The sequence below is a fragment of the Jaculus jaculus genome, chromosome 5, assembly GCF_020740685.1.
Source record: "Jaculus jaculus isolate mJacJac1 chromosome 5, mJacJac1.mat.Y.cur, whole genome shotgun sequence".
NCBI classification, from domain to species: domain Eukaryota; kingdom Metazoa; phylum Chordata; class Mammalia; order Rodentia; family Dipodidae; genus Jaculus; species Jaculus jaculus.
Window position 1 is genome coordinate 4,627,639 of NC_059106.1, and position 26,373 is coordinate 4,654,011.

The 26,373-nt window shown below is 42.3% G+C and overlaps 1 protein-coding gene across 1 annotated transcript in view; it reads right to left on the reverse strand.

Annotated features, from left to right (window-relative positions):
* Odad2 (outer dynein arm docking complex subunit 2) overlaps window positions 1-26,373 on the reverse strand; it is a 161,647-nt gene that overhangs the window by 101,931 nt on the left and 33,343 nt on the right. The window contains exons 11-12 of the mRNA XM_004668167.2: window positions 5,282-5,428; window positions 4,695-4,904 (exon numbers count right to left, since the gene is read on the reverse strand). Of these exons, the coding sequence (XP_004668224.2) occupies window positions 4,695-4,904; window positions 5,282-5,428 (357 nt within the window). The remainder of the gene's footprint in view (window positions 1-4,694; window positions 4,905-5,281; window positions 5,429-26,373) is intronic.

The window sequence follows — 26,373 nt, forward strand, 5'->3', positions numbered from 1 at the left end:
GGACATCGTGAAAATCACATGTAACATGCTCCTCAGCAGCTGACACAATAGCACACGGACATCATGAAAATCACATGTAACATGCTCCTCCACAGCTGACGCAATAGCGCACGGACATCATGAAAATCACATGTAACACGCTCCCCAGCAGCTGACGCAATAGCGCACGGACATCATGAAAATCACATGTAACATGCTCCTCCACAGCTGACACAATAGCACACGGACATCGTGAAAATAACATGTAACACGCTCCCCAGCAGCCGACGCAATAGCACATGGACATCATGAAAATCACATGTAACACACTCCTCAGCAGGTGACGCAATAGTGCATGGACATCTTGAAAATCACATGTAACACGCTCCTCAGCAGCTGACACAATAACACACGGACATCGTGAAAATCACATGTAACATGCTCCTCAGAAGCTGACACAATAGCACACGGACATCGTGAAAATCACATGTAACATGCTCCTCAGCAGCCGACGCAATAGTGCACAGACATCGTGAAAATCACATGTAACATGCTCCTCAGCAGCTGACTCAATAGCGCACGGACATTGTGAAAATCACATGTAACACGCTCCTCAGCAGCCGACGCAATAGCGCACGGACATCGTGAAAATCACATGTAACATGCTCCCCAGCAGCCGACGCAATAGCGCACGGACATCATGAAAATCACATGTAACATGCTCCCCAGCAGCCGACGCAATAGCACACGGACATCGTGAAAATCACATGTAACACACTCCTCAGCAGCCGACGCAATAGTGCACAGACATCGTGAAAATCACATGTAACATGCTCCTCAGCAGCCGACGCAATAGTGCACAGACATCGTGAAAATCACATGTAACACACTCCTCAGCAGCCGACGCAATAGTGCACAGACATCGTGAAAATCACATGTAACACACTCCTCAGCAGCCGACGCAATAGTGCACAGACATCGTGAAAATCACATGTAACACGCTCCCCAGCAGCCGACGTGATAGCACACGGACATCGTGAAAATCACATGTAACACGCTCCTCAGCAGCCGACGCAATAGCACACGGACATCGTGAAAATCACATGTAACACGCTCCTCAGCAGCCGACGCAATAGCACACGGACATCGTGAAAATCACATGTAACACGCTCCCCAGCAGCTGACGCAATAGCACACGGACATCGTGAAAATCACACGTAACACGCTCCTCAGCAGCCAACGCAATAGCACACGGACATCACACGCTCCTCAGTAGCGAACACAATAGCACATGGACATTTTGAAAATCACATGTAACACGCTCCTCAGTACCTACAGAGTTGCTACTAATATTACCTCCATCAACAGTAAGAAGACTTTAAAAATCATGCTAAGACTAAATGGCAGACTGGAAAACAAAGCAACAAGAACACTTCCCAACACCTTGCTTCATATTTGGGAAAAACTTCACCAAGATAGTACTTTCTTAGCATGGCATATGCATATATATACATGCACACATGCATCTACACATACATACGCACCTATATATGTATATATAGATATAATTAATATATACTGTTTACCTTCATGTTACTAGTACAAAACATCTTACCAAAAGTAGCTGATGGGAGGAAAAGTCTTGATTTTGGCTCATAGTCTCCCTGGCAAGCTTCATGGTGACAGTGGAAAGATGGTGCAGCAGAGTCTGGGCATCACCTCTGCCACAGCAGGTGGAAAACAGCAGCAGGAGAGTGAGACCAGCTCTGGCAAGGGGGAACTAAGCTCTAACACCCCTTAGACTACCCCCATTAATGCACCTCCTCCTCCATCCAGGCTCTACCTTTCCAATTGCCATGAACTAGAGACCAAGTATTTGAAGTACATGTTTATGAGGGACATCTAATTCAAGCCACCACATAACCTCATACACACACACACACACACACATATGTTCACACATACACACACACACAGTGACATTTGTAAAACCAGGCATGGTGGATCGTGCTGCAATCACAGGCCAAAGTAAGAGGCTTTGTGATTCATAGGTCAATATGGGCTACACAGTAAGTTTGAAGCCCGCCTAGGCTGTAAAACAAAACCCTATCACAAATAACAACAGCAACATGATCCTTATTACTCACATTCTCAGTCCTAGCATGTCAGAAATCTGAGCTTCTCAAAACCACTAGAACTTTCTGAGGAGACCCAACTGGACTGTACAGTTAAAACAATGAGAACTCTTTGGAACACACAGTCTTGCGTAGATGCTGCCAAAACTCACCAAACTAAATGACACAATTGTCAGTGTCCTCTGTTTTAATTTGCAATGACCAAAGTCACTGAAGTCATTTCTCTGTTGGCCAACTTCCATAGCTTTCTCCCACACAGTCATGACCACCCATGCCAAATTTAGAAGGGAGTCACCCAGACCTAACACCAGTGCTAACTTCAAATTCCTGTAATGGAGGTCTGGTGGGACCAGCTTGAGTCAAGTGGACAGCCACTGCCTCGTTAGGCACGGCTCACAGGAAGACGGGGGGACGCGAGCTGCTCTGGGTACGCTACGAGAGGATCACAGAGCAGGAAGAGGGTTCTCACCGTGATGTGGAGTCCACAGTAAACAGCTCCACAGCATCTACAACAGTTATTCTCATTATCTGTGTAAAGTCCAAACCACTTAGTTACTCTCCAGTCACCAGAGTCAGGCCCTGTGTGGACGCCGAGGCCTTCTGTCCTCCGCTCCCCGCGGATCTGGGCCATGGAGCCTCACTTGCATGGGGTCGGGAGATGACTCAGCAGTTAATGGTCTTGCTTGAAAAGGCTGCTGGCCCACATTCAACTTCCCAGTGCCCGTGTAAAGCCACATACACAAAGTTCAATCACCCCAGTCTACATATGATTTCATTATTCAGGCAGAATAATGGTAATCACAGCAAAGATTACATTTCCTGTAACATTTACTTATGAAAAATTTTAGACAGAAGGCCAAAAGTTTGGTGTAGCAACTCCCCAGAAAACATTTTTATGTCTAACATGTCGATTCTATGCTAGCTTCTAATGTGTCTGTTTGATCACATCTACTCCCCCAACTACCCAGTCATAAAACCACCTTAGTCTTCAAACAAAGTTATATTTTAAAGTGCTCAACTGAAGACAAGTTATAAAAGTAAGTCTCCTCTTAGCAAACTTCTGGATACACGTCTCACTGCATATATTTTATTGAGGGCAGGCAGTATAGCTCAGTAGGAGAACACATGCCTAGCTTGCATGAGGCCCTGTGACTGACTGATGGCACCTGTGCACCCGCACGTATACACACGCGTGCGTACACACACGCACTTTGCTCAACATACATATTGTATACATCCAGTAGATATTTATTAACTTTTTGTGTGTGTGGAACTGAGTTAAATGATGTTGAAAACACTAAGACAGAAAAGATATATCCCTCATATTAAGGAACTTAGGGGGCTGGAGAGATGGCTTAGCGGTTAAGCGCTTGCCTGTGAAGCCTGTGGACCCCAGTACGAGGCTCAGTTCCCCAGGTCCCACGTTAGCCAGATGCACAAGGGGGTGCATGCATCTGGAGTTCATTTGCAGTGACTGAAGGCCTTGATGTGCCCATTCTCTCCCCCCACCTCTCTCTCTCTGCCTCTCTCTCTGTCTGTCTGTCACTCTCAAATAAATAATAAAAATAAACAAAAAAGCATATAAAAAAAGAAAAAAACACACTTATATACTAAATTTGTTTTTTTCCTTTTTTTTTTGAGATCTTTGCCTATATGGCAAGGGTGTTGAACAGAATGCTATTTTTTTGATGATAGTTATTGAGTATTTTTTTTTCTGATTCTAAAAGTAATAGAAGACAAATTGGCAAATAGAAAAAATCCCCACATTTTTCTACTAAAAAGTCAGCAACCACTGCAGAGAAAACTATGAACAATTTTGCATTTGCATTCCTATTGTATATTCTAAATTATATGCATGTATTTCTAAATAGTAGATAGTTCTTTAAAATAGGGTTTGATTAGTATAAATAAGTTTTGATCCTGTTATTCTATATAATGCTAAATAATTTACATTTTTCTTACTACTACATGGTCTTCCAAAGCATAAGACTTATAGATGAATATGGATGTTTTTATGGACATACTGCACATTATTTTACTGGAAGAATATGGTTAAAACATGAGCTGCTTCCTGTTCTGTCTGTTAACTCATGACGAAAGGAACAAACACTCCAGCTTGACTGTGACTTGGAAGGAGCGTCCTGGCAGTGAGCTCACCACACCTGAGGCCAGGAACACAGCCCTCTTTCTACCACACACAGCTCCCATTTCTACCCCCCCCCCCCACTGCTTAGCATGAACCCAGGGCCCCGGCACACGAGACCTTACTTGACCACAAGTTCCATGCCAGCCCTGGCACCTCCACCTCTTCTCCTCTCAGACCTACCAATGGATTTCCACCAGTGCCATAGGTGACAATTAACTCTATTCTTCAGTTCTCTATGTCCTTGAAAACGGAGGTCGGGCATGCTTTTGCAGCCACGTGTGAGTGAGCACAGCACACAGGCACAGTTCTTGGGGCATGTGATGGAAAAGAACACTCCCAGAGTGCATCCGCACGGACCCCGGAGCGCGGGGACAGGCCGGGGGCGGTGGCCGGGGGCGGCAGACCCTGTCTCTGACCTCCGCGGCGGTACTCACCAGTTTGGTGATGCCTCCGTGTTGTCTCACAGCCTGCCGGGCTCTCTTGAACTTGGCCACATTTGCAATCGTCTCAGCAGCCAAACATTTTAGAGTCTTGTATGGAGAATCGAGTATATTAACCATAATTGGTAAGCCCCCAAGGTCAACAATATTACGTCTGATTTGAGGATTATAACTGATTTCCTTCAGGATTTTTAATGAACCAATCTATGTGGGGGGGAAAAGTGAGATGAATGAGTGCTCAATACATAAACAGTGCTGTGTTTCTAAAAACTCCAACTCTACCTAACATCCATGCCAATTAAAGTTTTTTTAAGAAATAGTTTCCATCCCTAGAGGTTACACACATCTTTTATGTTTGCCTTCATCTGTGTAAACAAATACCCCTCGTTCTAAAAGCACAAGGAAGCTGAAGAAAAGAGCAAGAGAAAGTAGAAAAGCAGAGAAAATCAAATTCTAGTGAGCGGAAGAAGCAGGCTGAGTATCAGCAATAATCGTGTACAAAAAGCAGCAAGAGCTGGGGTTGGCAGGCGCCTGGGGTCTCCAAGAGAGCTGTGAGGAAAGGGCTGTGACAAAACCCTCACCTTGCATTTGACTTCCTCTGTATCGAGTAGATTTATTAAGACTTCAAGCCCTCCGACATCTCTGATCGCCAGCTGACAGGTCTCTTGAGCTAAGTTGAAATCCCTCATGGAACACAAGGCAATCACTGTGGCGGTCTGATTGCCTCCCTAGAAAGATGCAATGCCACAGAGGTTAAGTAAAGCCACGTGCCCACTGCAATGCACCACAGGGCCAGGGTTCCCTGAACTAGGAAGTATGTCCTCCCTGCCCACAGCACATAAAAGTTTTGAAAGTTCTCTGAGTGGGTCGTAATTTGCTAAATGAATCACGTCACGTTGAAGCATGGAAAAGCGCATCATAAAATGGTGCCCCAATTAAGAGTCGACATTTCAAAGGTGGTCTGTCTCCTTTAAATAGCTACATCATCAGGTGATAGTAATATATTTAAGAGAGTCCAGGGGCACGGCTTGAGAGACTGGCTAAGGAACGGAACTGTATGTCGGTGCCTTGGTTCAGCGCGCTGTGCATTGCAATTCACATTTGAAAACTGTTCTCACAGACTACAATATTGAGAAATAAGACACACTTGGCCCTTGACTACCTTCTGACATTTAATTCCTAAAATCCTTGTAAACTTCAAAGCAGTATCTTTTGCATGCTAATGAACCGGCTGATGGCTGCCTGGTCTCCCCTACCTGGCTTTAGGATGGGGTTAGTCATAGAGGATGAGGGAAGATTAAAAGGTCCTGAGGAGGGGAGAGCCTGAAGGCTCAGTTGATCACCAATTAATGACTTCATCAGTCATGCCTATGGAATGCAGTTTCCATAAAAAATGCCAAAGAATATGGAGCCTTCAGGACAAGGGAGTGCCCAGAGAGGGCATGGAAGGCTGAGTTCTTTCCCTCAAACCCTTGCCCAAACATCTGTATGGTTTTTAACATCTGTTATAAACCAGTGACCAGTGAGCGCACATGTCCTGAAGACCTGTGATCTGCCATGGGGAATTAGACAATTTACTACAAATTAGACAGGGTGGTAAGAATCCTAAGTTATCACCAGCCAGAAGTGTGGGTCACAACGAGGCTTATAATGGGCATCTGAAGGGCGAGGGAGGACAGAGCGGCAGACTGAAGCCTTTACGAAGGGATCAGATGGCTTCCGAAGACCAGTGAGTCCGAGTACGGCCAGCTGCCGAACAGAGCGCCCTCCCAGCTTGTGACGTCAAAGTCCTTTGTGTTGATCCTTATGGTGCGATACAAAGGGGAAAAAATAACTCTCCTTGATAGATGGACTTGGAACAATGTGGAAGAGAAAAAAACAGAGAAAAGGGAATAGCGTCAAGGATCTAAATTAAGTGCAGCGAGAGCTGTGAGCAAACAGGAAGCCATCCCCTAAGCCCATGGGTGGCACAGGGAAGGAAAAGGAAAGCGTCACTGCTGTGAATGACACATGGGCCCGATAGAGAAGTCACTCAGGTGTGAATGTCTTCTCTGCTCATGACTGGGTGTGAAGAGCTGTGCCTTCGAAATTAAAAATAACAAAACACCTGAGAGACTGAAAATGTAATGGAACCCTGAGCCAGAGAGGCAGGAATGTCCGCTGGTTGTCACTGATTGGAAGAGCTTCTAGACAACATGGCAGAGTGTATGTGACTCCTGCTGCTACTGAGGCAGTTTGGCGCTAAGTGATGGGTGTCACAGAGACTCAGAAGCAGCATTTCTGATGGAGCAAAAAATAACTGACCTTGGTATAACGTATTTATAAAATAAGGCCTTTGATGCTTGCTTCAAAATAGGAATCCATAACACACAACTGGCTTCACAGAAAATGGAAATATCAAACTGTCAAACTTCCTTTTTCATAGCAAACATGTGCACACAGGCAAATCCTTTCTGTGAATTCAATGCAATTTACTACTTTTAAAATAAGAAACTAGGGCTGGAGAGATGACTCAGTGGTTAAGGTGCTTGCCTGCAAAGTCTGATGGCCTGGCTCTCTAGTTCTTATATAAACCTAGATGCACAAAACGGCGCGTGTCCAGAATTTGCTAGCAGTAGCAAGTGGTCCTGACAGGCCCATTTGTTTCTCTTTGTCTCTCCCCTTTCCTCTCTCTCTTTCTTTCTCAAATAAATGAATAAAATATTTAAAATACTTTTAAAATGAATAAAAATATTTACATGTTTTAAAAAATAAGAAACTAAAAGGGGGTTATTAGAAGGTATGCACTACAACAGTGAAGGAAAGATCTAGGCTTGGACCTTGCTTCTTACCCTTGTGGAAAAAAAATTCTTTTCATTTCTCTAAACTGCTATCAACAAGTACCCTGCAGTACTTGTTCACACTGATTTTCACACTAATCCTCTCCTCTGGCAATCAAGGTAGTCTTGTCTGGCTTTCCTTTACTCTTCTTTCCTGCAGGAGTTCCTTTTCTTAGAACTCTGACAGGAAGATGTGAATAAGATCGCACAGTGCCTGGACACCTGGCACAGGAGCTAGACTGACCAGCTCAGCCCCATCTTGTAAATTCCCCACAAAGGACCCCAATTAGAGTCACCAGGTGGGTTTCCCCATTTCTGAGAACCATGGTATGCTTTGCAGAAACTCTGCCTTCTTTCTTTCTCTTAAGCTCTGTAATAAAATATTCAAAAATCGTCAAAAAATGACTAAGTTTCAAATGTCAAGACACTTAATCTTATTACCTACGTAGAATGTGTTGTTTTATGGCTTTTACTGTCTTTTCCTCCTTACTACCAAGAGAAACGTTAGCACCATTTGCTACAGTTGGTTTTGAAGCAAAAAGTAATAAATCGTCTTTTTATTATCATCAGGTTATTAGTCCTATTGTTTGAAGACAAAAGACTGCCAGACCTTCATGCTTTCCATGTCTCTTTTAGAAAAACATAATCCACAAAGAAGCACTATTTACATTTATCCTTACAAAGTTATGTTCTTATAGAAGACTATCTGCTTTTTTCCTGTTTCAGGCCAAGCAAAGGTAACTGAAGAAAATGACATACTAATAATGAGAAAGCAAATAAAATAAGGAAAAACATTCCTTCACTAACACTCTTTCTATACAACTTACGCTGGTTAAAATTGTTCGCATGGTTAAAAGGAGACAAAGTTCCCACAAGGTTCTGCAGGACAGGACAGAACTGGGTTCTCATGGTTAGTATCTGAACATTCCACCCCAGTTTCCGGCAGAGCTGACTCTTTAGGGAGAAGGTTAAGACTTCATTATGACTAAGGAGGAGCAGAATTACATGGGCATGCTGCCACAGTCAAACCCAGGACCTCCCTCTACCCCAGGACTTCTTTTGGGGATGATGGATATACCACAGGGGCAAGGGTGGGTTGTGTGTGATTGAGGACTTTCTTGTTGCTATATATATTTTTTTTTCATTTTCTTGGGTAGGATTTTTTTGCTTATAGCTCTGTGCAATCTTTGTGTTTCTTTCAAATTGCCTTACCTTCTCTCATGTAGATTATTCCCACCTTTATTTTATCATTTACACTATGATCAATGGTGTACATATTTTTAATTTTTTATTATTTATTGATTTTTTAAATAAAAAGGTTGTACTCTTAAATCCCCTCCCCCCTTCTCCAATTCTGCTGAGGGTCTTCTTTGGTGGGGTTACTGGTATTCATCGTGGACCGAAGGCCTCAGCCAGTCCTGGGCGTGGGGGTTCAGTGCCCCGGGCTACTCCCACCCACCCTGAGGCTCTTACAATTTTTAAAAGTCATTTCACTGTAACAAAGGCCCAAAAGGTAAAAGTTTATATTTTCCCAAAGTATCTATCTCTAGGCCAATTTAAAGATCAAAATTGACAACTTATATTTATCCTTCCAAGTTAAATCCTTATAGAATATCTGCTTTTTCTGAAAATCTGGAAACATATTTATAGGCCTGAGGGTTTTTTTAGAACAGTTTTATGTTAGGAAAAGTTAGTTTTTCCACATTTCAGGATTTAGTTCTACTCTTGTCACTGACCACACTCCCAAAAGGATTATAAATCTTGCAGAATGAATATCAGAAGACAGGAGCCAAAATATTCAACGCACAGAGCCACAAATGCTAGCCAGCTGCCAATTCTTCTAAACGCCAGCCACGCCAAAGGACCTCGAATGTTCATCGACTTTGTCCAGACACCATAAGCATCTCGCTGAGCAGGGCAAGTCCTTTTTTTTTTTAACTAAGCCTCCCCTGAGAACATAATTAGTTGCCAAACTTATTTTCACATTTTATCACACATTTGCATTTGTGAGATTTTAAGACCTGGAGAAAACACAGTAAAATATATTTTACTAGATTCTGAAGGGTTTTGAAAAATGTCTCCAATAAAATTTTCCATTTTTGAAATGAATGCAATTTTTTTGGTAGCTGTCTTCCGGCCCTGGTTCTTCTCAAACCTCTCCAGCCCCCGCTATCTTCTGCAGCCCATGTTCCTTTTGGCAACCGCGAACTGCTTGTTCATTACGCATGCACAGATTGAATGAATGCCCTGCCTCTCACTTTTCCTAACAGTTCTTTTTGTTACTGGGTTTGGTTTTGCTTTGTTTTGTTGCAGACAGAGAAAGTGTGTGTGTGTGTGTGTGAGAGAGAGAGAGAGAGAGGGAGTGGGAGAGAAGGAGAAATGGATGTGCCAGGGGCTCCTGCTACTGCAAACAAATTTCATGTGCATGTGTCACTGTCCATCTGGCTTTTACATGGGTACTCTAGAATTGAACCTGGGCTAGCAGGCTTTGCAAACAAGCTTCTTTAACTGTTCAGCCACCTCCTCAGCCTCCATTCTTTTTTCTTTTTCTTTTTTAAAAGGTTATTTATTTATTTGAGAGAGAGAGAGAGAATATGGGTACATCAGTGTCTCTTGCTGCAACAAATGAACTCCAAATGCATGCAGCACTTTATGCACCTGGCTTTGATGGGTTCTGGGGAATTAAACCTAGCCTGACAGGCTTCGTAAGCAGGTGATTTGAAGCACTAAACCATCTCCTCAACCCTTTTTTGTGGTAGTACTTGAGATTTAACCTACTTGGGCATGCTAGGCAAACACTCTGCCTCTAAACTATATATCAGTTCTTAGCATTTTTTTTTTTTTGAAACACAAGATGAATTAAGGATATTTTCCTAAGCAATTGTTTTTATTGCTTACATAAAATCTTTGAAATAAGAAAGAGCTGCGCTATCTACTGTATAGAGCATTAATGCCCTATCTCACCGTCTGTAAGGAAGAAATCAACTGTAGCAAATTTAGATGAATAGTGTTTTCCAGGCGTCTCAGCCTAGTCCAGACCAACAACCAGCACTGGAGACAGGTCCACACACAGATCCAGCCCCAGTTAGTGAAGGAGAAAAGATTTTAACCCTCAAAGTCCACATGAATGAACACTTTGCCTGAACAGCATGGCAAGCCAGAGACGCCTGGGAAACATGGAATACACTTCAACAGAACCTGAGACAGCCTCCTCCCTTGGGGGAAAGATGTCTGAACTGAAATCTGGACAAAAAGTAGGAGTGCTCCTTATTAGCACAGGAAAGGACGCGTGGTCAGTTAAAAGTCCTCTTAAAAGTTTTAGTTCAACGTGGCCAAATACTCAGCAGAAACATGGGACAAGATGAGCCCAAAAAACCAAGTGGACAACCACATCTGCTGGTCCTGGAGCCTGACTGAAGATTTCCACCTGTTTGTTTTGTTATGTTTATTTTAAGGCAAGGTGTCACTCTGTTACCCAGGCTGGCCTTGAACTACTACATAACCGAGAATGGCCTTGCCCTCACTATACAGCCAACGATGGCCTTAAACTTCTGATCTTGTGTGCTTCCACTTGCCAAATGCTAAGAATACAGGGGTACTTCCCCATGCCTGGCTAGATTTTGATCTTTATTTTGATCTATATTTGATCTTTATGAGCCAACGACTGTGATAAAAGCTTACTCTGGGGAGCTTGGGAGAGAGTTCACTTAGTAAAGCCCTTGTTGTGCAAGTAGGAGGACGAGGAGCAGTTTGGATGCTTATGGCAAGGGGGTAAACGTTGGTGGGCGTGGTGGGCTGCCTGTAATCTCAGTGTCTGGAAGGCAGAGACGGGGACTCGCCAGGGCTAGCTGGCTAGCTACATGAGCTGAACTGGCAAGCTTTGGGCTTATGTGAGAGCCCCTCGCTTGGCAAATACAAGAGGAGAGAGATAAGGAAGGGACTGAACATTAACCTCGGGATTACGACCCACATGTGCACACACATGTACTCACACAAACACGCATGCACATGCACCACATATAAAATGCAAAAAAAAAAAAAAGAGAAAGAAACAAAGAAATAAAAGAAGCCATTCTAATTGCAGAAGTTCCCAGCTGGAAGCGGTCAGTGCGGACGTGCAGACACACTCGGCGGGCTTTGCAGAGGTCCAGGGAAAACAGTATGACTTAGGCTAAGGCAGAGTAAAGGGGCTTTTGCAATGAACGCCTGCTGGGGTTTTTCCTCCCCTTTGCTTGGTTGGGGCAAGGATACTGGAAGACAAAATTCCCAGGGGAGGATAGGGCACGTTCCTCACTGGCACTTACTGTCTGCCCCGCATGACGGCGGACAGACAGCGCCCGAGGCCGGGGCCGGCCGGTCCCATCTGCGCGAACGCCTCCCCCGCCCCGCCATCTGCAGTGAGGCAGCGGTGAGCGGGGCGCAGCCGCCCAGCTGGACATTCTCAGCGTTTTCTCCTCCAAACATACCACTCAGAGAGCAAGGAAAGTGAACCCCTTCCAGGGACTGTGCCTGGTGGAGGGCCCGGTGCCCAGCAGAACTTGGCTTAGAAAAACTTCTCTTGGGATCAGAAAGAGCAAAAGGTGCTCGAGTGAGCAGCACACAAGCTTGTGACTCAGAGCAGTAAAATACTCTCGGCCTTCTGTTTATTTGCAAGTCCACTGCGTACGGATGACTCAGCACTCATAAACCCAAGATTCAACAGAACCCTTAGGAAAAAGAGAAAATGCTGCTTCTAGAAAAAACAAAAAGGTGAATGGCCCAAAGAAAGTTAGACTCAGGTTTTCATCTTACAGACTTCCTAACTTTATGAGAACTGGGTAAGCAACAATTTAAGGATTCTGCATATATATATATTCCTTTTTAAAAAACTACTGAACCATTATAGAAATTGATAATGTACTACAATGTTCTAGTAGTTAAAAGGAGGAAAAAATAGTAAACATAATTAATTTCCTAAAAGATTCCAAAGAATGAGCTCAATAATTACGATTTTTAACAAAATAGTTCTGTGGAGTGGCTTTATGCAAGGATGAAATTTATAAGTGACTTTGTATATCCTGAGAATAATAAACTTTAATGGGTAATATAATAAATTCCCATGAATTACTAACATAATGATAATAAGAAAAATAACTATGACTAAATTTCACAAGAAATGTTTTCGAATTTATGTAGTATTGGGGGGAAGCTATGGAATACAGTGAAAGCAAAAGGAGCAGATCACACAGGTTCCTGAACAATAACACAATGCTGCTTAAACTGCGATTTACCCAAAGGGTACTTACAAATTCATGTAAGCCAACAAAAATCCCAACAGATCATTTTCAGATTTTTGGGAAAAAAATCATGATTCTCAGCTGATTATAAAGACGGTTTGAAGGCAGACATGTTAGTTCAAAGAATCCCTATACTCTGGAGGCTGAGGCAGAAAGATCTGGAGTTTGAAGCCAGCCTGAGCTAAAGTGAGATTATATGTCACAACAAGAAGATAATTTAAAATGAAAAAACATGCAAAAGATTAGTTTCAATCTGCATAATAGAAGGGGAAAATGATAACATCAAAATAGAGAGAGCACTGAGAAAGAAGGTATTCAGTGGAAGGAAGACTGGTGAGGAGGGAAAAGAAGGGTGGATAGGCTAGGATAATGATCATGTTAGGTTGTCTGTATGCATGGAACTTGTCAACAAAATGTTAAAAAGAAATAAATAAATTGGTTTCAAAAAATTCAAGTTAAAATATATCAAAGCTTTAGTGAGCAAAACAGCATGGATCCAGCTTGGTGATCTCCGAGCAAATTACTGTAGCACAGGACCGTGGAGAAATAAGCTGTGGCTGTGAGGGTGAGGGTCTGAAAGTGAGGGTTTAGAAGACCTTTGGAGGGAACGGTGGAGTGGCCAATGATTTGTGTTAATCTGACTTTGGAAACAAAAATCAGCCTTACACAGTTCATAAAGTGAATTCCAAATGGATTGAAGAACTGGACTTACTTTTTAAAGCAATAAAACTATCAGAAGAAAACAGAAAATATTTTTGTCATCTTTAAATAGCTTCAGAAAATAAAAAAACTTCCCTAGCTTCTCAGAAACAAAATTTATCTTCCATGGAGGAAACGCTTGATGTTTATTATAGAATAAAACAGTAGATAAAAAGACATGTGATGGATTAAGAAAAATAACTGTAATTAATAGAATAGACAGGGTTAATTTGTATCATTAAGAATAAAAAGACTGGGCTGAAGAGAGAGCTTAGCAGTTAAGGCACTTGCCTATGAAGTCTAAGGACCCAAGTTCAATTCCCCAGTACCCACCTAAGCCAGATGCACCTGGTGGTGGATGCACATGGACTTTGCTTGCAGTGGCTACAGGCCCTGGTGTGCCCATTCTTCTTCTCTCCTTCTTCTCAAATAAGTAAATAAATAATATAAAAATATTTTTTAAAAGAATAAAAATACTGCCGGGCATGATGATGTACACCTTTGATCCAGCACTCAGGAAGCAGAGGTAGGAGAGCCTCCGTGAGTTCGAGGCCAACCTGGGACTATGAAGTGCCAAGTCAGCTTGGGTTACAGTGAGACCCTCCTTCAAAAACAAACAGCTAGGTGTGGTGGTGCACACCTTTAGTCCCAGCACTTGGGAGGCTGAGGTAGGAGGATCTCCATGAGTTTGAGGCCTCCCTGAGACTACACAGTGAATTCCAGGTCAGCCGGGACTAGAATGAGACCCTACCTCAGAAAAAGAAACAAACAAAAAAAGAATAAAAAGACAACCATACAGAATAATGAGAAAATATAAAATACAATGTTATTTGACATAAAAAATATCATCAACTTCATTATTAACCAGTAATATGCAAATTTAAACATGCATTTATTCTATGAGAATTAGTCAAAATCAAAATTAGGGCTGGAAAGATGGCTTAGCAGTTAAGGGGCTTTCCGGCAAAGCCTAAAGACCCAGGTTCAAATCCCCACATAAGCCAGGTGCACAAGGTAGAGCGTGCCCCTGTAGTTCATTTGCAGTGGACAGAGGCCCCGGCATGCCCATTCTCTCTACCTGCCTCTCTCTTACTCTCTCAAATAAATAAATAAATAAATAAATAGAAAAAAATCTTAAATAAAAAATGATGAGAATTTATAGCATAATTATTTCAATGTCTGAGGAAGATTGTGTGTGTGTGTGTGTGTGTGTGTATGTGCAAGCACACGTGCGTGCACACACATGCATGCATATGTCTTTACCTTCCAACTTGTTTGAGGCAGCATCTCTCATTTTTGTCGCTGTTCACTGCTATGTATGCCAGACTAGTTGACCTGTGAGTTGCCAAGATTCTCCTGTCACTCTCTCTCTCCCTCCCTCTCTCCCTCTCTCTCTCTCTCTCTCTCTCTCTCTGTGTGTGTGTGTCTCTCCATCTCCCTTCTTTCCAGAGGAGGACTGAAATTACACGCACTCACCACTGTGCCTGGCTTGGGTTCTAGGGATCCAAATTGTAGTCATCATGCTTGCATAGCAAGTGCTTTTACCCACGGACCGTGTTAAAGGATCTCATATTGGCCTGCAGCTGACCAGGCAAGGCTACACTAGCTGGCCAGTAATCCCCAGAGATCCTCCTGCGCCCAGTGCCCCAGTACTAGGATAGTAAGCATGTGCCAGCATGCCTGGTATTATTTTTTTCTTTTCTTTTCTTTTTTTTTGGTTTTTCGAGGTAGGGTCTCACTGTAGCTCAAGTTGACCTAGAATTCACTATGGAGTCTCAGGGGGGCTTCGAACTCATAGCGATCGTCCTACCCCTAACTCCCTAGAACTGGGATTAAAGGCGTGCGTCACCACGCCCAGCCCCCAGCATTGTTTTATTACAGGAGTAAATTCAGGTCCTCATGTTTAGAAGGCGTGTACTTTACCAATATAGTTATCCTCTGACCCCAGAACTTTTTGTCGCTGTGTTCGTTTTACATAAGATCTCACCACATAGTCTAAGCTGGTCTCCAACTTGCTGTGTAGCTCAAGTTGCCTTCAGACTCACGGTCTTCCTGGTTTGGCTTCCTGAGCGCTGGGGTAGAGGCGCAGGCAACATGCCTAGCTAAAACTCACTTCCCACAAAACTATATGCATTGACAACTCCCCATTGAAGCTCTCAAACATTTAACTCTTATTCTCTTTATTCATTCTCATATTACAATTTAAAAAGATCCATCCTACAGAAATAGTGGAGGCAACCTAGCAGTATGTACAAATATTTGCTATATACTGGTTGGAGTAACAAAACATGATTTGAAACAGCCTAAAAAGTTACCAATAATGGAAATGCTAAATAAATTAATGTCTACCTATAATGCAAGATTATATAGTCACTAAAAAGACTGAACAAAAACATAATATCATATGTCAGAATAAAAATCTAAGCTGTGCATAATAGTTCACTCCTAAACTCCTAACACTCAGGAGGCTGAGGCAGGAGGATTGCCATGAGTTCAACGCCAGCCTGGACTACCAAGTAAGACTATGTCTGAACAAACAAGTATGATTGTGTATGTATGTGTGTGTGTTGTATGTGCGTGTGCATGCGTGAGTGTGGGCACAAGTGGAGGTCAGACGACCTCTTCCTGTGTGGCCTCACCGTCCGCCCCGTTTGAAGCAGGCTTCCTCTTCCCACGGCCACTGCTGCTGTTGCTCTAACTGCAATCACCGGGGCTGCTGGCTCCACCTCCCATCCCGCCACCAGCATGCCGGGATTACAGAAACCCAGCACAGCGCCAGCTGCGGATCAACTCCACCACTCAAACTTGAGCAGTGAGCACGATTCACTGCCCATCTTCCTTAGCTCCAAAGAAGTACAATTTCATTTATACGTACAAATTGCATGTGCCTATGTATATACACAGCAATGTCTATAAAGAGCTCTTCATTCTAATGCTTTTGGCCTGGCTTGAGTTGTTACAGTGAACACACAGAAGTGTACTCTTTGTACAGTTTTTAAGAGCTTACACAGAAAGACTGTAGGATCAACACATGCGTCTGCTCCTTATGCCACAGAAACGAAGCAGGCGGAAGCCAGACACCCACACCATCTAGAGAGAAGGCTGGGAAAGGAGCCACAGCGCTTGCCATCAGGAATCTCAATGGCCAGTGGACTAGGAGAAGCGAGTTTCCTACTTTTTCTATGAATATGCAGTGTTAATAATGACTGCAACTGATCCGTACTCAGAGGTGAAATACAGATGAGTTGGACAAACCTGGTGCCTCAGCTCCTCACCTCCCATCGCTAAGGTCTGCAGCGCAGCCTTCCGCAACCGCACGAGGCTGCACTGCACAACCTAGGCCGGGCAGCCCCGAGCGTCCCGCCAATTGGGGTGTAGCTGGCCCTGCTCAGCAGCGCAAACTAACTAGGGTGCAGCCAATACACAGGGCAATCAATTTCCTCAAAATGTCTATTATATTTTCAGTTCATTACACAAACTGCCTTAGTTATCAAAATTTTTACAATCAAAAATCTTATGAATAGCACTGGATAGACGCCTCAGCAGTTAAAGGCACTTGCTTGCAAAACCTGACAGCCTGGGTTCAATTTCCCAGCACCCACATAAAGCCAGATGCACAAAGCGCTGTGTGTGCTTGGAGTTGGCTTACAATGGCAAAAAGCCCTGGTCTGCCCACTCTCCCTCTTTCTGTCTGTTTCTTCTTTCTGTATCTCTCTCTCAATTCTCTCTCAAGTAAAAAAATTAGAATATTTTCAAAAATCTTGTGGGCATGAGCATGTACACTGTACTTGGGCTAGCTCACGCTATAGAATCATGAATAAATGTATAAAGAATGAATTAATTAGTAAAGAAGTTCCAGCTGCAGGACCATCCCTTAGAGGTTTTTGCATTGTTTTAGTGGGGAAAGTACTGGGGATGGAACTTAGGACTTGGTCATCCGAAGCATAGGTTCTATAGTACAATGGTATACACGTGTGTGAGTGTGTGCGTGTTTTATGTGGTGTGTATGTGTATAAGTGTTTGTGTGTGTGTGTGTGTACATGGTATGTGTGTAGGTGTGGGGTGTGTGTGTGTGTGTGTGTGTGTGTGTGTGTGTTAAGATCTTTCCACACTGGCCTTGAACTTCCTAGGATCATGTGATCTTCCATCTTAAGCACCTCATGTCTCTGAAATTATAGGCATGGGCTACCATGCCTATCCAGAAATTTTTAACATTGTCAGTTTTTAGAAGTTCAGTTGATACAATTATAGAATGCAAGCTATGGATAATTAAATGATTACAAGTCAGGAGAATTGCATCACCAAGCTTATCTAGTTACTGTGTACCTTCTCCCCCCACCTACATTTATGACAACCAAGAGACAAGGAGGGTTTAAAGGTGAAAGTCTAAAAATGTTATTTATTTGTGCAGTACAAACTCCCATTGTAGAGGTGGATTCTCCATTGTTTTAGCCTCTCTATTGAAATAAAAAAAAAAAACAGGGGACAAATTCTTCTTTCGTGGGCCATGCGAGCACACAGATGCACACAGATTACACATGTCTCAAGCCATCTAAAAATGAAAATTTAAAGATTTAAACATTTTGTTTATTTTTATTTATTTGAGAGTGACAGACAGAGTGAGAAAGAGGCAGAGAGAGAGAGAATGAGTGAGCCAGGGCCTCCAGCCACTGCAAACGAACTCCAGATGTGTGTGCCCCCTTGTGCATCTGGCTTACGTGGGTCCTTGGGAATCAAGCCTCGAACCAGGGTCCTTAGGCTTCACAGGCAAGGATTTAACTGCTAAGCCATCTCTCCAGCCCAGACTTAAACTTTTTGATAACAGAATGTAAATATGGTTTCTAACATAATTTTAAAGGCACAAAAAACTTCTATTTGTAATGTTGTCACTGAGAATTTTTTTAATTGCCTCACATTAATGTGGCAATGTGCATAAACTTACAAAGTGCAACTCTGGAAAGTGATACTGCATTCCTTTTTAATTGCAGTGGCTGACAAGGGTGAATGAATAGTGAGCACTGCTTTCCATTTTCAAAACCGTTTTATAAGAATAACTGTACTATCATAGTTCTCACTCTCAAGTTAAAAACCTTACAAAAGAGCATTCTAGGACAGGAGACATGGGTCAGTAGGTGCTTACTGGGGCAGCATAATAAAAAACCAAGTTCGGTCCCCAGCACCTATGTAAAAAACTGGGAACCACCAGTGCTGAGCAGGGTGGAAACAGAAGACCCACCGGGGCTCATCCATCAGCCAGTCTGCCAAATAAATGGCAGCTTCGGGGTCCCTGACAGACTCTGTCTCAGTGAAATAAAGAAGAGCCATAAAGGAGGGCACGTGATGGTTCTCTGGCCTCGCCACTTGTATACATGGGATGTTCATCTGCACGCACATGTGCAAACACCATACGCCCCACACAGACTGCACTAATATTGCCTTTGAAAAGTAAACAGTGCATCCCTTTTTAAGGAGGGCCCTGTTCAGTCTCTTACTCAAATGAAGAAATGCAAACAAGAGAAAATAAGGTGAAGCACCGCAGCTCGGTCAGTGAGCCTCCGGGTGCTGCGTTTTTTGACAGTGGGACAGCTCCCCCAGGCCACACGCAGTAAAGATAGAAGCCTGGACACAGTCCCAGGCTGCAGCCGCCTTCTGTGTGGCCCAGTGAAGTATTTCTCAGCCTTTCCACCAACGAGACGAGGATCAAACCTCCTGCCACTCTGGACCCAAGACACAAGTAATGGGAATGGAATTTAATTAACTGTAATTGATTGTAAAGCACATCAAATTCCTGCGAAGAAAAATCATTTAACTCCTAATTACCACTTAGAAAAACTCTTAACCAAAGATGTATGTGTGTGTGTGTGTGTGTGTGCTCTCAATCTGTCCATGTAAGATCATCAAGGATCAAAGCCCCACAAAAGCATCTTTAACAAACCCCAAACCCACCTCTGCCAAGAATTCCTCTTCACAGAGGAAAAATAAATTCAAAATATCCAGGGAAGGAGCCCTGGGTGCCTCTTCTGAAGCTTACGGCCTGGTGACCTGGCTTGTTGATGTCACTCTGCAATGGAATCTCCCTCCCTAGAAAGCAGAGGCTGAAATTCTGAACTTGGGGCCACTGAAGAGTAACCACCAAGCTTCTTGGTCCATCAGAAGATGAAATGGACATGAGTGTTTTATGAATCTGATCATGGAAAGCAATCCTCCTATCACTGGTAAATGGAGAAGTTGTGTGGACTGACCATCATCTATCTTTTTCAATACAATCCCTGGTCACTGGCCCTATTCCTATCCACTTGACTTCACTTTGCCACCACACTTGGCTAGATACATCTTTCTTTCTTTATCTTTTAGAGAAAGCAAGAGAGAGAGAGTGAGAGAATTGGCATGCCAGGGCCTCAGCCACTGTAATTGAACGCCAGACACTTCTGCCACCTAGTGGGCATACATGAGATCTAGAGAGTCGAACATGGGTACTTAGGCTTCGCAGGCAAGTGCCCTAACTGCTAAGCCATCTCAACAGCCCTGGACACACATTTCTAAATCTACTTTCATTTGCCCATTAACTGGATGCAGGTTAAATTCTCAGGCACATAAACAGGGACCCTACAGGGAGAAACAACATCTGGAAAAATGATGCTGAAAAGTTGCCGTATATGAATTTCTTTATGAAGGTAGCACTTCCGTGTTGCTCCTGACATCACCTTGCTGAGGCTATAGCTAAGGCTAGGATGGTTCAGACACCCTGTCCCCATGTGACAGCCCCAGGAAACGCCAACAAGGCCAAGAAAGTCTGATCCCAGACTCAAACCCTTCAAATCCCAAAGAGCTGATCAGCCACACTCAGGACACCACCATATCCTTGACTCTCCCATTTAATACTGAACTCCAGACAGAATCCACATGCAAGCGAATTCTAATAGGCCTTCGAAGTTGGGTCCAGTTATTCATTCTTCAATTTAAGGTTACTTACATATTTCTGTCTTTCTACATCTCGCCTGGCTTTACCAAAGGCTACCCATTGGTATTAACTGACACTTGTGCATAATAGATCGACATTAAAAACAAAAAATTATGCATCTCCAGTTTCAAGAGTTCCTTCATATACCTTGTTTGGAAGTAAAAGTCCACTATTACCTTAGAGACTCGTGGAAGTAATGTGGAACATAGACATTAACATGCCATCTCCACCAAGTGCTAGAGATGATCAAAAGCAAAACTTTCTTCTTGTAAAATTTTAAAGCAGTGCTGGACAGGGAAGAAAGGAATACATAAAATAAAGATAGAAATTGCAATAATAGAGTATCTCCAAGGAGAAAGGGAGCTGAAACAGGAAGAGAGAGTGCACAGAAGTGGGGGAGGGGTCCACAGCAGAAGAGCCAATTCCAGTTTAGAGGCAAGAAGCGCCACTGCCCAGGAGCTGAGAGTAAGAACAGAAGAGCCCCAGCCCTGGGGACCTCAGCTTGTCACCATTCATTGACAGTCAGAAGTCAAGCTTGTGCTTCTTAGCAAGACACCCTCTAAGATACAGAAATGCCTGAGTAAGACCTGTCTGCCTAACATGCATCTAAGAAAATAGTCAGGTAGCCGAAAAGGAAGTATAGAACTTCATTTAGAATTGGGATACAGACTCATAGCCATGGGGGTCAAAAGAAATTAGAAGGTTGCTGAGCCAACAAATGCAATGTATTCGTTAATTTAAAAATTAAATTGTGTCCTAAAACCCCAGGTGAAAAGAATGTATACATACATAAAATGTTTTCAAGTTGAAATGAACATATGTCAAAGCCAAATAATTAAATACAAACTCCCTTTTCTTAGGTGCCAAGATCTGACCTCATAGAGCTGAATAAATAATAAGGTATAGGCCACTGACTAGTTTCAGGATTAATGAGCTCATCAATTTTCTTCAATATCACAGCTATTGCGTGACTTGGAAAATAGTATGTGGAAAGTAGGTCAGCATTGCCGTTTCTCTGCTGATTTTAATCTACATTGAAGCCATAATTTCATAAGTTTAAAAAGTCAGGTATATTTACTTTGACATTACCTAGAGACACCCAATTTTGCATTTCCTAGACTTTTAATATCCTTTTGTGTCTCCACATAAAACATTTACCTGTGTCAAAAACCTTGAAATCATTTGTATATATATATATATTTTTTTTTCTTTTACTGGTTATGTTAAGAATATTTACCTGTGGGAACTATAAGAATTCCAAGCAATTTACTGTCTGGCCAAAAGTATCACATTTGCACATGATTTCTTGATGAGTAACTTGTGCAAGCTTAAGTAGCACTTCATCAATACATGTTTTCCTGAGCTGCTCTGGGACAGGAATAGTGCACCCCCCCCCCGGCCCAGCTATATCTGGACTTAGACTTGGATAACTTTATAACGGGGCTGTTATGAGCAGCTCGCCTAGCTATGGTCCCAGAAGAATATTACTGGGGATGTCATCTGCTCCCCCACTCAGTGCCTACCTCATCCAGTCCTAAGAGGGAACATTCTTTCTGCTCTTAGCACCAGGATCAGTTAAACCCACTGGCAAGTGGTTTATTTTGTTTAAGGATGATAAATTTATCCTCACTATATTAACTCACTGTGTTTTCCTCTTTTTATTGGTTTGCTGGAAACCTAAAAGCAAAAACCGAGGACCACCTGAGCACATCAAGAAGATGCCACACCACACATTTTCTATGATCATAATCATATGTACTAAGAAATAATCATTGTTGTCAGCAGTCACTGAGGACTTTGTGATAAGCTCCTCACATGTATTATATTTCATTTAGTATTCATTATAATCTTAAGATATGAGTAACCAATGGGGGAACTAAAGCTTAGAGAGAGGTTAGTGGGTCCATACAGGGCTACTGAGTAGGGTTTCAATTCAACTGACGTTTTTCTAATACCAAAGATCATTCTGTAGCTGCTCCACTGTTCTGCAACCTGGCTTATCTTGACCCTTTGACTCGGTTTCCTTTTATTTTTGTTGTTGTTGTTGTTTATTTATTTGAGAGTGACAGAGAGAGAAAGAGACAGATAGAGAGAGGGAGAATGGGCGCACCAGGGCCTCCAGCCACCGCAAACAAACTCCAGACACATGTGCCCCTTGTGCATCTGGCAAACGTGGGTCCTGGGGAATCGAGCCTTGAACCAGGGTCCTTAGGCTTTACAGGCAAGTGCTTAACCACTAAGCCATCTCTCCAGCCCCCTCTGTTTCCTTTTATGAATAAAAAAAGACAATAGACTATAACTCTATGGAAAAGCATGAAGGTTCTCTACATTATCTTCTTTTAATTTTTTTTTATTTTTATTTATTTATTTGAGAGTGACAGACAGTCAGAGAAAGAGGCAGGTAGAGAGAGAATGGGTGCGTCAGGGCCTCCAGCCACTGCAAATGAACTCCAGGTGCATGCACCCCCTTGTGCATCATATTTTTTCTAATATATTACTTATGTGTTAAGTAGCAAGTGGCCATAATAATAGCAAGTCATTTCCATAACAATGAACAAAGAATTTTTAGTTGTAGACCAATGCTAAAAGTTTTAGAGATTTTCAAATGTAAAAATCTGTATGGTAAATTCAGGCTTTAGTATTATTATTAAGTAGTATTGTGCTAGTCAGCTTTCTTATACTATAAGAAGAATCTGAATGATCAACTTAAAATACAAAGACTTATTTTGCCTCATGGTTTTAGTCAGTGATGCACTGGGCCCATGACTTCAAGTCTGTGACTTCACTTCACACCTTCATGGCACAAGCAAGAGCCAACTCCTTTGCATTTCTTCTGTTATATTATTCACAAAGAATGTAGTGTAATATGCCATATATATATATATGAATGACATAACACCCCCTCCAAAAATTAATCCTTCAGTAATGGCCTCCACTAAGGTGGAAATTTTTTAAATTCCAGAAAAAAAATTCAGAAGAATGATTGTATGTATATTCAAAGAAGAAAATGTACTCATAAATAAATCCCATGAGAACATTAAAAAACTGATTGAAATAAGGAAGGAGATAAAATATAGGAAAAAGGAATTCAATAAAGATAAATACTGAGGATTATCCAAATTGAAATATTGGAAATGAAATTACTCAGTCAAATAAAAAGCTTCATGGAAAGTCTTACCAACAGAACAAGCCAAGGATAAGACAGAATATATGAGCTAGAGGACAAGGCAGAAGAACTAGAACATTCCCTCGTGGAAAAATAAAAATTAATGGGAAAGCATGAGCAGGACTTTCAAGATACTTGAGTCACTATGAAATGACCAAATTTAGGAGTTGTGGTATTAAACAAGGTGAAAAGTTATATTCCAAAATCAGAATATATTTTCGAAATCATCACAGAAAATTTCCTTAAATTGGGGAAAGAGATGCAAACCCTAATATAGAAGGCAATTAGGACACAAAGCAAAGACCAGAAACAAATTTCCACTCATCATATCATAATTAAACCAGTAAATATACAGAACAAAGAAAGTACTTTGACAGCAACAAGCTAGAAATACCAAGTAACATATAAAGACAGGTCCATCAGATTTACATAAGGTTTTTCAACAGAAACTTTACTCGCTGGGCAGGCTTGCAATGGTACATCTCACGTCTTGGAAGACAGCTACTGCTGAGCAGACTTCGACACTCAGCAAAGCTGTGCTTCATAGTGGAAGAGGGAAGAAACACTTCCCACGATGAACACAGGCAAACTAAGCCAGCCAGCTGTGAGGAAGACATATTAGATATTAGAAGAATTCTCAACACCAATAAGGCCACAAGGAAGAAGAAACCATGACTGAACAATAATTAAGCAAGAGAAGAACAGGGAAATCCCAAACAATACACAACCAGCCCAATGGCAGGAAATAGGACCTACCTTTCAATAATGCCTCTGAGCATCAATTGTGTCGGTTCCCCATTCAAAAGACACAAACTAGCTGATTAGATTGAAAAACTACAGATCTCACTCTAAATGACAGATGCTGCCTCAAGGGAAAAAGGACATAAAAACATTTTCCAAGCAAATGGAACATTTTCCAAGAAAACAGGCAGGTGTCACTGTTCTAATATGTAACAAGATAGAATTTAACACAAAAATGCTGAGACAAAGAATGTCACTTCATTCTTATTTAGGGGACAGTCCAAAAAGAGGGCACTGCCATTCTCAACATTTATTCACCAAATGTAAGTACACCCAGTTTCATGAAACAAATAATTTTAGAAGCAAATTCACAATTATTCCTCACACAATCATACTGGGCATGTTCAATATCCTAGTCTCACCAATTTACAGGTCACTCAGGAAAAAAAAAAAGGCATAGAAACATCGGAATTAAATGGTGCTTAGACATGCCATTTTTGGTTTTTTTTACCCTTAGCCATTAGAGATAACTGCTTTTCCGTGACATAAAATGGATGCCTTCAGACCTGTAATGGTTCATTTCAGTTGGTGAAACAAATTCCCAGTGAAGAACTAGAATGTATTTTCCTCTTTTCCACTACCTTTACTAAGTTCTCTTGTGATTTAGGATTCAGAGAGGTGCTGAGAATGAATGGTCGGCAGTGTTGCTCTCAAAAGCCATAGGTTACAAAGGAAAATCCCAGCGCCAAGCGATAATACCCTCACATTAGTTGTTTGTCAAGACGCCCTGATAGTCCCCAAAATAATACAAAAATCTTTCCATTGCCCATCCAAGCTACGTAAGAAGAACCTGCTATAGAAGCCAGAAGGGGTCTAAGTACTGAGAATGACTAGCAAGTGCTCAGCCTTAAAACAGGGCGTCTATGTCACCCCCTCTGAAGCTCAGGAAACATCGCAGAGGAGGGGTTGGAAGAATGCGAGAGCCAGAGGATGGGCTGCAGTGTTTGGGAATGCTGTCTTCCAGATGTGGCGCTGCTGCTGAATTCATGAACTCACGGGAAACTGCGCTTCCCTGCACAAGCCCTGAACGTGACTGAGCCCGCAACACCCCACCCTGGATGGTAGAGGGCTGCGAGGTGCCACCCCTCCCCAAGCAACTGTCAGTAATGCACGGCTGCTTGCGGGGAGGAAAGTCATCTTCGTCAGTGGTACAGCCACTGGTAAGTGTCCCATGTTCTATTAAGTAACCCATGTTCACACAGGTAGGAGGATTGCTGTGAGTTTAAGGTCAGCCTAGGACTACATAGTGAGTTCCAGGTCAGTCAGGGCTACAGTGAGACCCTACCTAAAAAAAACAATAACAACAACCCAAACCCATACTCAGGCAAATAACCCTAATTAAATCAGTGGGACACACATAAGAGATATAAAAGCAGGAAGAGGAGGAACAAGAAGGGTTTCAGCAGAGAGTGGGGGTGGAGGAGAGAGAATAATAGGCAGCTAATATCACATACATGTATGAAATTCACTCTGCCTCTTCCCCTCTCAAATAAGTAAATAAAAATATGTAAATATATATTAATTAAAATTTTTAAAAGTGAATGATGTTCCTGAGGAAAAACACCCACAGTTGACCTCTGGCCTCCACATGTGTATGCACATACATGTGCAAATATACATGCATGCACCCACATACACATAAATATGCACACACAAAAAGACTTAAAAACATGAAGCTAGTCAAAAGTTTTGTTTTGTTTACAAATATGTCTAGATTTCATCTTGAAACAAGGTCTCAATATGATCAGTATCTGCTATCCAATATCAGAAACATGAATGTTAATCTGGGTTTTAGCAATCCATTTTCTGTTCCCTACCCTTTTTCAATTATCAAATACATCATCAAGCCAGTTAACAAGTAAAATACTTTTTTTTTTTTTGAGAGTAACAGACACAGAGAGAAAGAGGCAGATAGATAGAGAATGGGTGTACCAGGGCTTTCAGCCACTGC